This window comes from Pan troglodytes, chromosome 6, assembly GCF_028858775.2.
Source record: "Pan troglodytes isolate AG18354 chromosome 6, NHGRI_mPanTro3-v2.0_pri, whole genome shotgun sequence".
NCBI classification, from domain to species: Eukaryota; Metazoa; Chordata; class Mammalia; order Primates; family Hominidae; genus Pan; species Pan troglodytes.
Window position 1 is genome coordinate 96,875,401 of NC_072404.2, and position 12,733 is coordinate 96,888,133.

A 12,733-nucleotide genomic window follows, 5' to 3' on the forward strand; every position below is an offset into this window, starting at 1 on the left:
TTTTTACTTACATTATCAAATAACAAAGAAGTTTATATCAACCAATTCAACTAATAAGGAATATCACATTAGATTTTTTTATTCATCATTAAATTACAAGGCAAAAAAATGATATTTTGTTTTAATTTGCATTTATTTGATTGTTGAAACTGTATACATTTTTCTCATGCATTTCTTCTTTGAGAATTACCTGATTATATCCTTTCCTAATTTTTTTTTCCTGGAGGTGATGGCTTCTTTTTTTTATTTTTAGAAGTTGCTTATTTAAGATAGCAATTGTTTATAGTAAATACAGTTTATAATGTTAATAATGCTTTTTGGCTAATTTTTAAAAATTTGTCATCCAGATTCCCAACCTTTGGAATATATTTTTTTCTTTTTTTATCATGTTTGTATCAAGATGTAGTTAAACTCATGGCACATTTTAAACATCTGTAAGTCAGAAGGATCACTTTTGGAAGAGGCCAATTACTGGCAAAAGTGATTCATTATCAAGACAAAAAGTAAATGTACTTTGAAGTGTAAAAATCTTAAAAAATTCTTAAAGAACCCTTTATAAAAGCAATGCAAAGTATTTACTATACATCTGAATAATATGCACTTCATAATTGTGCCTCACCCCACCTCCTAAAATCTTATATTGATCTGTGTTTTGGGTTTGAGAGCCACCTTAATGTGGAAATGCAGGAATCAGCAGGATCAAGTCCAAGAAGAATGAAGCCAGATGGTTCTGTAAGACCCAATGTGAATAGACATATACAACAGGAATTATTTAAACTGCTTAACCATTCCCACAAAAATGAGTAGGTATATTTAAAGAAAACTTTTTTAAAGCAGAAGTTATCTACAATATTCCAGTTGAGAGAAGATATATTCACAGGCAGTTTGGACAAGATGACTCCGGTCATATGAAACTTTAGTTTTATTATAGACACTTTATGCAAACATTTCAATACTTTTTGCTACTTCTATAATCTTTAAGCAAGGCAGTCAGTTACAGTACAAATGGGAAAATATAAACAAAATTACACATTTTATCTTTTAAAATCTACTTTAATTCTGTTATAAAATTTATAAAGCAGTTTAAACTATGATTTCTCTCCACTTGATGATGTCTCTCACTCTGTTCCTTTAATTACGAAGTCTCTGAAGACTCTGAACTTGATTGAGGAAATGTTAAACAGATACCTCTTCATAATTCTGTAAGTGTTTGCTTTTAACTTTGAATAAATGCAATATCTAAACAAATATTAAAAAGTATTTAACGTCTCATACAGTCAGAGTTCACTGGCGCTTTGTTCCAGCCTGGACACTGACCATTGAAAAATAGATGCCTTTCTGTGCCAGCAGCTGCTGATGCGTGCCATGCTCCTTGACTCTGCCATTCTGAAACACCACTATTAAGTCTGCATTCTGGATGGTGGACAGGCGGTGAGCAATCACAATGCAGGTGCGGCCTTCTCTGGCTTTGTCCAGGGCTTCTTGGACAACCTATTTCATAATCACACAGATTAATTCTCATAATAGTTCTTTTCCCTAATTCCTCTTCCATAAAAAGCTCCACAGTAGGACGGGCACGGTGGCTCACGCTTGTAATCCCAGCACTTTGGGAGGCCAAGGCGGGCAGATTACAAGGTCAGATCGAGACCATCCTGGCTAACACGGTGAAACCCCGTCTCTATCAAAAATACAAAAAATGAGCCGGGCTTGGTGGTGGGTGCCTGTAGTCCCAGCTAGTCAGGAGGCTGAGGCAGGAGAATGGTGTGAAGCCAGGAGGCAGAGCTTGCAGGGAGCCAAGATTGCGCCACTGTGCTCCAGCCTGGGTGACAGAGCGAGACTCCATCTCAAGAAAAAAAAAAAAAAGCTCCACAACAATACAACAATAGATCCTTCTTAACAAGGTGTCAGTGAAATAGAACAGGTTTTTGAAAACAAAGGATTTGTCATATCAGATGACTGAACCCTAATTTGGGTTAGTTCCAAGGCAGCAGTTATCTACCCCTAACTTTTTTTTTTATTTGAAACAGGGCCTCACTCTGTCACCAGGGTGGAGTGTAGTGGTACAATCATGGCTTACTGCAGCCTCAACCTCCTGGGCTCAAGTGATTCTTCCACCTCAGCCTCCTGAGTAGCTGGGACTACAAGTTCCCACCACCATGCCTAGCTAATTATTTTATTTTTTGTAGAGACAATGTCTCTCCGTGTTACCCAGGCTGGTCTCAAAACTCCTGGGCTCAAGTGATCCTCCCACCTCAGCCTTCCAAAGTGTTGGGGTCACAGGTGTGAGCCACGGCAGTAGGTGCCGGCCAGCAGTCATCTACTCTTAAAGTTAAGGCAGTAAATACAGTTCACTGACTCATTTAAAAACATTTACTAATGTGTTTACCTTAGTTTCAAGGATGTTACAACATCCTTGAAAACAGACCTCAAATCCAGCTCACAGTAAATTCAAGAAGCCTGAGCAAAGGCCAAATACAGACTCCCGAATGTTTTTATTGTAAAGTAGAGAATACCTCATACTGAGTTCGTCTTTCAGATAATCTGAATTTTTAACGTTTTCTCTGACTAGAAATGATTGCTAATATTTATCTTAAAAGTTACAGCCAGATTTTAACATTGTCTTACACTACCACTTTTCCTTATGGTTGCTGAAGAGATGCTGCCAGTAGAAGTAGGAAATACGGCTCCTGAAAGCAGCTTCTTAGGTCAACGCAAAGTGATCTAGTGATGGTTTGTGAAGCATATGTGCTGTAAGACTAATCTGCCTTGTGTCATCTTTACTCTCCTGAATAACAGCTACAGAAAGTGTTTACATTTTACTGAAAGGTGATGTAAGTAACAGTCAATAATCTGGCTACATTTTGTTCTTTACTATGGAGAATACAGCATTTTTAAGGATGACTGATTCAAGTATGGATGAACCCAATTTAAATTCTTACCTTTTCACTTTCTGTATCCAGAGCTGATGTGGCTTCATCCAAAAGCAAAATATGAGGCTGTCTAACAAGGGCACGAGCTATGGCAATGCGTTGTTTCTGGCCACCAGAGAGCTGAGTTCCTTTGTCTCCTACTCTAGTGCTATATTTCTGTAAATAAGGTTTTGTTGTTATGAAAGTAGAACTGAAAGTAAAGTTCTAACAGCTTGCTTATAGAAAGTAGGATAGACGATTCTATATACTCCAAAAATTTAGGTTCAGAAGCTAAGAATGGTTCATGAATAATTAAGGAAAGAACAGTAAAAAAGCCCAAAATGGCAGGTTTACTATCTATTTGAAAATAAATGTTTGGGCCTTAAGATGATATGTTTTAGTGTAAACAGGTCAGCATTTTAATGAAGAAGAATATTGTTGCAACATTAGTATCTTCCATCTTCTGGTTTCATTATATTTGGGACAAAGATTGGCAGGAGAAAGGAAATTTGATTTGAACAAAGGATTCATAATAAAATAATTGAAGCTCATCTTACTTGTAACCAGCAGGTGACACTCTCTGCATGATTTTAAATTGAGGAAAGACATTCTTGGGATATCAGCCTTTTAGTGTCTGTTTTTATGAAAGTATCTCCAACACTTAAACAATTTTAATGGATGCTACTTAAAGGATTCCATTTTGATATCTAACTTTGAAAATGAACATCTCCTTTTTAAACATTTTTGTTGTTAGAGTGCTCCCAAAATTCTTCCCGTGTTGTTTCCCACAATGGATAATTGTCACCAGCTATTCACTATGACGATAGGGACAGCAGTTAAAGGTTACTCAGGAGAGAGCAGAAACAGGATGTGACTGCACTTGTAACCTAGAAAACAATACTATCTTATTATTTCTAGGCCCTTGCCAGGCTGAAATTTTAGTACAGGGTTGCCTATTTTTATTTGCTGTATCTGGCAACCCTAGTTTTGTGGCACTCAGCCCTGGGTTTCCCCCTGTAAATAGAGGGAGAAGACGCCAGATGAGGTTTTGGCAGATGCTTGGGACTGGCTCTACCCCAGAGCTGTGGCTGTCTCAGAAGGCAGGAGCACTGAAGTGTGTCTCATGTGAGTGGAGGGTTTACTAGTTGCACTCTTGATATAGTACTGATCCTGTTGAGGCAGATAAAGGCAGTGCGGCAGTCTTACAAGGAGGTAACTAAACCAGCCACCTACAGGGTGAGGTAAATCCTAGTATTAATCACTTAGGAGAAGTGGATCCTTAGGTAATAGGACTTAGGGGTTTTACCTTTTCTCTCCTGGTCTAGACACTGAGGAAGAGAATTATGGTGTCTACAGGTGTGTTCTGTGTGACAGATTAGAGACCAGGATTTGTCCTGTGGTAGACAAATGCCAGAGGGGCAAAGTATATTTAAAAAGATAGATAATAGTTACTCTCTGTGTTTGTGTTTTATTAACCCCTAGCCCAGTGGTTCCCCAACTTGAGCCTGCAACAGTATTACCTGGGCTCTTAAAACGTGGATTGCTGGATCTGCAGTCCTAACAGGTTCCCAGGTGATGCTGATCCGTGTCTATACTTGAGAACCACTATCCTCTCATCAGTAAAGGGGATTGGAGCTTTCTGTTTTAAATGTTTGAGCCTGGAGAAGGGTCAATTATCTAGTTGGGCTAGACTGTGAAAGGAGAGTGGGAGACAAGGCCACCTCCCTGGGACTTAATGAGATTGGTGTCAGCAGTTATCCAAAGAAGAGCCTATGGAAGAAGGGAATCTTGGGAAAGAGAGCCACCTGGTGTTGCTTGCCTGCCTCATGAGGAAACTGTCTTCCCTGCCGGGTTGAGGCTCCTGAGCTTTGTTTTAGGGGGCACTTCCTTAGAATAAAGAGCATAACTGGTGATAATGGGTGAGGTAGATTACCTAGGTTGAGAAGCACTTCAAAATATAGGACCTAACTTTTGCAGCAACATGGATGCAGCTGGAGGCCATTATCCCAAGCAAAGTAATGCAGGAACAGAAAGCCAAATACTGCATGTTCTCACTTATAAGTGGCAGCTAAACATCAGGTACTCATAGATGAAAAGTGGCAACAATAGAAACTGAGGACTATTAGTGTAGGGAGGGAAGGGGGGTAAGTGTTGAAAAACTACCTATTGGGTTCTGTGCTCAGTACCTAGGTGACAGGATCATTTGTACCCTGAAACCTCAGCATCATGCAATATACCCAGGTATAATAAACCTGTACATGTACCCCCTAAGTCTAAAATAAAGGTTGGAAAAAATCTAATTTTGGACTTTTAATACAGGTTGAACATCCATAATCCAAAAAATTCAAAATCTGAAATTCTGAAACTTTTTGAGCACCAACATGATGCCACAAGTGGAAAATTTCACACATGATCTCATGTGACAGGTCACAGTCAAAACACAGTCAAAACTTTGTTTCATGCTCAAAGTTATTAAAAATTTGTATAAAATTGCCTTCTGGCTATGTGTATAAGGTATACATGAAATATAAGTGAATTATGTATATGCAAATATTCCAAAATCCAAAACACTTCTGGTCCCAAGTATTTTGGAAAAGGAATATTCAACTTGCAAAAACTAATACACAGGACCTAGGGGGGCTTGAGAGAGGATGAGAGGTTCCATTTATCCAACTTCCTAGGAGGAATTCAGAGGACACCCATAGGACCACAGCCCAGGGAGCCCTAGAAAAGATTTCAACCATTCACTGTAAACAAAGTTTGGGGCCCATGAAATGTATGATGATGAGAGATTACATGATACCATGGTCACTTTAATGGCTCAACCCTTATTCAGAGAGAGCACTCTTTCTGGCATGGGTTCAGCCCTCTGGACTGGACTGACTCCACAGTGAGTTTTGAGGCTTGGGAGAGAGCTGCAAGGAGGAAGAAGGAAGAGAAATAGGGGAGAGACATGGGGAGAGACAATCATGCCTACTTCCTCAGCAGGCCAGAAGCAGCATGTGCAGGTGGGGACCCAGACTCTGTACTTGGACTTAAAGTGAAAGGCTTTCCAGATATTGTACTTACCCCTAAGGCTGAAAAAGGTGGAGCCTCAAGCCTATAGCTTTGGATTGAGACAATTTTTCCAGTTCTCCTATCCCAGAAATGTTCCTCTCTCCTAAACCTGAAGTGGTCGAACACTTTCATCCCTTCCTCACAAGGAGGGTCAGGTGATCAGGTAAAGGTAACAACTAACCCAAACAGGAAGTGTGGCCAGATGCTTGTATACAGGTAAGGGTGTGATTTGGTTGCTAATTTCTCTTCACTTCTGGGAAACCAGCCCCTTATTAATCAAACTATAGGCCAGAGAGGCTGCCACATGCTCCCAGGCTGTTTATTTGAAGAGAGACTTACATTAGGCAGTGACTCAATGAAGGCATGTATGTTGGCCTCCTTGGCTGCCCTCACGATCTCTTCCTGTGACACCACCCGGCTGTTGTCTCCATAGGCAATGTTCTCAGCAATGCTGCAGTCAAACAGGATGGGCTCCTGGGACACGATGCCCAGGTGTGCTCGGAGCCACTGAACATTCAGTCGCTTTATTTCTTTGCCATCAAGCAGCTGAAAACAAGAGTTCACAGATCAACTTCAGGACCAGCACACTTTGAATGTAGCACAATTAACATCATTATTTCTTACACTGAAACTGCCAAGTTACTGTGAGATCAAGGAAAAGTTTGTGTGATTAAAATTTGGATAGTTAAGGTTAACGCAACAAGGTCATAATTGTATGCCTTGAGGAACTGTCATGTTTCCTGTGTTTCAACCATGGTTTCTGATGTATGCATGTGGTAGGCAGAATAATGTTCCCTCTCCCACAAGACATCTGTGTCCTAATCCCTGGATCCTGTGAATGTGTTATGTTACATGGCAAAAAGAAACTAAAGTAGTAGATGTAAGGTTGCTAATCAGCTGACTGTAAAATAAGATTATCCTGAATTATCTTGGTGAACCTAATGTAATCATAAGGGCTTTTAACTGAAGAAGAAGGAGGGAGGAGAGTATCAGCAAATGCAGTGTGAGAAAGACTCAACCAGCCACTGCTCGTTTTGAAAATGGAGGAAGGGGCCACAAGCAAGAAAACAGATCGTCCTTTGGAGCCTCTAGAAGGAACACAGCCCTCCTGACACTTGATATGGGCCCACTGAGACCTATTTTAGACTTCTGACCTCCAGAAGTGTAAAGTCATAAATTGGTGTTGTTTTAAGCCACTGAATTTGTGGCAAGTGGTTATAGCAGCCACACTAATACAACGCCTAATAATTCTGAGATGTATCCTGACAGCCTTATTCTTAAATCTCCATTTTTCAGAGACACAGTGCCCAGGATTAGCATGGAAATAAATAACAACTATGACCACATAATAGCTTTGCAGGTCAGGAACTACAGGGGATGGATAGGTGAACAGGGGTAGGAAAGGGTGAATGGAGATCCTCAATACTGAGCCAGATGAGTAGGAACAGAGGGCTGCCCTTTCTCTATAATCTGGCTCCCTGGATTATCCTGCAGAAGACTGGGGAGGGCACCTTACAGCCTTGCTGATAACAAGCCCTACTCTGATGCAAATATGTCTACCAGATAGGTCTGCTTTGCAAGATAATTTTCTGGCATTCAAGTGAGAGAGTTGTTCATCCCTTCTGAAGAAGGCACCAGTGACTCAGCTTTGAGCTTTTCTAATAGTAGTGACTAGTGCGTGCTGAGCCATATACTCTCTGTATCCCATGTGCCTGGCTGGGTGGCTCAAGGGGACAGCTGGCTAGCAGTAGAGTACAATCTTTGCTACAGGAACATGGCTTCTGCTTGTGACACTGGCAGGTGCAGGGATGGAAGCTCTCCCATAACCTTATTAGTTCCAAGCTGAGTTGCCATGGAGACTATTCCACACATGTATGCTCCAGGCTTCCTTACAATGTTAATAAATGAAGGTGGAAAATAGAGGGTGGAGAGAGACAGTGAAAGCCAAACAAGGATGTGGCTAAGCAGCAGATCTTGTTAGATAAAACACTGTACTTGAGAAGTGGAAATTTAAGGAAAGGAGGAGTTTGGTTTTTGCTTTTGTTTTTGTTGTAATTTTCCAGGTTTACACCCCTGGGAGGAAAACAGACACTGCCTAACTAATATAATCACAGGCAAATCTGAATAATCTCAGCAAGTTATAACGAGTTTCTTCATTACACTGAATACACTCTTGGGCCTCCTCGTCCCCACATAATACCCTAGAATTCCAAACTATTTAAAACCTGTGTTGACTGAAGAATTCTTTCTTTAAGTAAAACAAGTTTAGATGCCTAGAATGTAAAACAGATCAAAGAAGCAGAGCTTCTTTGGCTGAGGAATGGTGTTGGTCTGAGGAAAGACCAAGGAACTCTGGGGAATCTATGAGAAGTGCTCAAAAAATCCTGGCCTAAATAAAAATATAACTAGGAAAGTAAACCTATTGGTAAGAAATAATGAAAGGCCAGATTAAAATGATTGGCTATCTCTATTGTAGATTGTTAAGTCTATTGCTTGCTTTCATTAGCGCAAAAATGTAAATGTTAAATGTGTATTCTTCTATGCATATTTACTGTGAAATAATAATTGATTTTTAAAAATCAAGCACTGACAACGTTGTAGGTTCTGTGATAAGCATGTCTCATACAGTCTCTTGTTTAACCTTCATAGCAACACTTATAAGGTCACTGTGATGTTAATTCCCATTTTACTGATAAGGAAATGAGCAAAGTTAAGTAACTTATACAAGGTCACACAATTAGTAATTGGGGGAAAACCAAGACTGGATCTAAACACTATAGATTGGGTTTTGGTAACACTAATACCTCACAACTGAAAGATATTTTGTGTCCCCCCTTGAAAGGGGAATGCCCCCATCTTGCCTCAGGCACTTCTTGGGTTATAACCAGACAATGACAAGCAGCTTCTAATTGTATCCCAAAGGGGGTTCTGACTGCTGTATATGGGAGAGACTGGAAAGGGGAGAAAGGAAAGGTAAGGGGAAGCCTCAAAGCAGGGGTGATTTAACAGTGACGCTGATGAAGGTTAAGCTTCAAGAGCCCTCAATTACATGTAAATTCTGGGAAGTCGAACAGTTTTCTGGGTGGGAGGGAGGCAAGGCTGTAGTCAGGAAGCTCTTCCCTGTAAGTATTGATGATAAATTGCCTAAAAATGAAAAGGGACCAAAATCTTTAAGCTTCCAGTATTTGGTTATGATTTTTTTTTCATTTGAAGTAAATATCCACTTTTGTATCTAATTTAGCATTCAAAAAAATTTTTTTTTTTTACTTTAAGTTGAATCCCTACAATTGTATAACCTTCAGGTCCCTCAAAACTTGGAGGATCCTCCCGTCTTCACAATTTCATAGCTTAATTATTCAAGACTCTCCACAATTTAACCTAAATCTTTCTTCAAATTTACCAGTTCAGTGGCTCTCGAATGATGGTTGGCATCAGAATCACCTCGGAATATTATAAAAATAAAAGGCCAAACCCTAGCCTACTTGAATAATCCAGGCCGGCTGTGTTTTTTACTAGCTCTTGAGGCCATTCTAATATTCACCGAAGCTTTAGAACCACCACTTCAGGTCAATGTTTTTCAACATGGGATTCAAGGTCTACTGATGGTCACGAGAATTTCATGACTTCAGGGGGTCCTTAGGGTCCAATCCTTTCTTTAATTCTTATGCTCAAATCCACAGACTCATTTTTACATGGCAATAAAAACTAATTAGTAGTAATCCACTGAGTTATTCAGGGCTACTCATTGATGTCCATAAACAAAACTTTGTACATTTACTAGAGTTTATTGTGGACACTTTCTGCTGAGAAGTCTGGCTGCAGTGCACCATCTGGCAGTATTTCCAAGCCCTAGTGCAAATGCACAGGAGAAGATAATGGATATTCCTGCAATAAATGAGGACACTTTGTTTTCAGTGCATTATCAATAATGTCTTGGGATGCTTACTGTCCTATGCACTCAGCATTCATTTTCATATACTTCTGTGTCTGACCTTTTATACATCAAGGGACTAGAAGGCTAAAAACTATTTCCCAGTTTCCCTTGGTTCTGGAAGTAAGTCAGGGTCTACCAGGGAGATGCACAATGTAAAATCTGGGAGGTAGACACCAGCTCTCCTTCAGCAGCTGTGGTAAGCTAACGGCTTAACTCATCTTTGGCAGACAAGAATTTCTGCAACAGCCAGATTCTAGTCTCGTGTCTTTAAATTTGGAACAGCTGTGATATCGGCATAATTTTCTGCAGCTTCTTGGTTACAGAATCACAGCTGCAGTGCTGTGATTTGGAAGTCTGGGAGCAAATAGCCTCCTTTCTTTCACTCTTCCAGCCCTTCCAAAGATTTTGTAAGCATGTAATTCCCTTTATTAAATACTTATCTACTTGAAATACCTAGGGCAGTTTCTGTTTCCTACTCTGAACTGTAACTGATGCTGTCCATGTTTTATTATGTTCTGCTTGTGTTTATATACTTGCAGAATAATCATTAATTATTCCTTATTGTATCATTATTGTGCTGTATTGTATTGTTGTTTTCAACTCCAACATTTTGTTATCACCAAGTGTTTTTCCCACTGGAAAGTGACTATGAGTACATTAGTGGATGGTGACATTTTTAAATCTTTCCTACATGAGTTCTCATCAGAGAAGTTTGAGAACCACTACTCAAACTAAACTCCCATTTCAGCCAAAGTGTCCTATTTGCTGCATTGGGAACAAATCACTGATTGCAGCTTGTATTTTCTCTTACATTGAATGTCATCCCTACTGTTCACCCATATGCAAATCCTTATCTCTTAAGAACTAGCTCTAGGCCTATCTCCTTTAACTCACAAAAGTATATGCCCCATCTGCTCAGTTAAAGTATTTGAGGGCAGATATCATGCCCTACAATTCATTATAGCATGATCTTTAACACACCACTTAATAACTGTCTGTTGAGGGCCATAATCAGTGTCTGAGAGCTAACATTTCCTCCTCTAATTGCTTTGGCTGTCAGCGACGTCTTTATTTAGAGTCCTGTTTTTAAGCTCACCACAAAAATTGAAGGACACAATCAGAGTTCACAGAAAATATAAAGCAAGAGAGTAAAAGTAGGGAACAAGCTTGTAATGATTTAAGAGTAAACTGAATAAAGGCATAACTGTCTTTGAATACAATAACAAACATTTATGAGTAAGAGTGACCGCTGTGAGGAAGTAAAAAGAGTCCTAGACTAAAGATTGAAAACTCTCTTTTCATTTGAGTCATTAAATGCTACTAGCGTCCATACACAGCGGGTGGGCATCCATCTGACTTGTACTAGCAGGCATCCATTCTGATTGGTCAGTGTCCATGCTGTTCCCATTGTTAAGAATTTTAAATATCACTTCTCAGTACAACTAATTACGTGCCTACATAATGAAAATGTCTTGCTCTTAATTCTATTCCTTCCTAGTTTGTCTTCTTTCCTATCCCCCATCATAGTTGTTTAAACTCACTACTCCCTGCCAGACACCTCCCTCATCCCCAGCAACTAAGACAAAAGGGCACACTTCCATGTTCTTTTTACATTTCCCAAATTTGTTGATTCTACTTTTTTTTCCTCAGATGATGTTTCAATGCCCTCTCTCCATCAATGATTTTGTCTCATCCCCAGTCATAAAAATGCTCAAGAGTTCAACCCCTAAACATTTTCCCTGGACTCTGCCTCCCCACTCAAGTGCTGTCCTTATTTGCCTTTCTTTTACTTTCCATCTTCTTGATAATCTATGCTCACTTACATCTCCATTTCTTCCCCTAACCATACTTCAGCCACCCTTAACTGTTTCCTACCATCACTACTTCACTAAGAATATTTTAAAATGTCAGAAATAGCCCATTCATTGCTAGATTCTATCATGTCTTCTCAGTCTCCTCCTTACCCAATCTCTCTATACCATCTGTCATTGCTGACCACCATCTTTGAAACAGTCTCCATCCTTGGCTTTCATCTCACTCCTAGCACCTGTCCTGTATCTTTCTGGCTACTTCCATTTTTGTTGGTTCTTCTCAAGTCAGCTGAAACCTAAGTACAGCAAGGGAGACAGGTGGTACAAAGGGTGCTTGCAAAGGAGGGTAGAGGGGTAGTGTTGAGGGGAGCCTGGAGAAGTTGGCTGGGACAGATGACACCACTTGGAGACCATATTTAGGCTGTCAGACTTTATCCAAGTGGGACTGTTGTTTAAAGGTTTGAAAAAACATGGCTTATAGTTGAGAATTAAATACATTCAGACATTTGGATGATGAAAACCTGAACTGAGCTAAATGTGAAAGTGTGCTCACCACTTTCCCTGCCAAGGGGTCGTAGAACCGCTCCAGGAGCTGGACCACTGTGCTCTTCCCACAGCCACTGCTGCCCACCAGAGCCAGCGTCTGGCCCTTCTTCACTTCCAGGCTCAGTCCCTGAAGCACTGGGATGTCCGGTCGGGTGGGATAGTTGAATACAACTTCACCAAATGTGACATTTCCTTCCAATGTGTTCTGCAATGAGAAGAATAACAGTAAATTTGAATGCTGCAATACTGAAAATAAAGTGTATAGCTAACTCTCTCGATTACCAGGTGTCAGAAGATAATTAATTTGTGTTACAATTGGCTTCACTTCAAACTGCTAGAATTTATTTATTTTATTTTAATTTTATTATTTATTTATTTTTTATTTTTTTGAGACAGAGTCTCACTCTGTCACCCAGGCTGGAGTGCAGTGGCATGATCTCAGCTCACTGCAACCTCCACCCCCCAGGTTCAAGCAA

General features: G+C 40.0%; 1 protein-coding gene across 4 annotated transcripts in view; it reads right to left on the bottom strand.

The window, feature by feature from the left end:
* Positions 1-899: 899 nt before the first annotated feature.
* The window catches only part of ABCB1 (ATP binding cassette subfamily B member 1), a 98,956-nt gene continuing 87,122 nt past the window's right edge, over positions 900-12,733 (bottom strand). For all 4 annotated transcript variants that reach the window (XR_010158572.1, XM_009453497.5, XM_063814645.1 and 1 more), the window contains 4 exons: positions 12,265-12,462; positions 6,306-6,512; positions 2,940-3,086; positions 900-1,491 (listed from right to left, as the gene is read on the bottom strand). Coding sequence is in view for 3 of the 4 variants with exons in the window: in XM_009453497.5 (XP_009451772.3) it covers positions 1,285-1,491; positions 2,940-3,086; positions 6,306-6,512; positions 12,265-12,462 (759 nt within the window). In the remaining variant the exon portion in view is untranslated. The remainder of the gene's footprint in view (positions 1,492-2,939; positions 3,087-6,305; positions 6,513-12,264; positions 12,463-12,733) is intronic.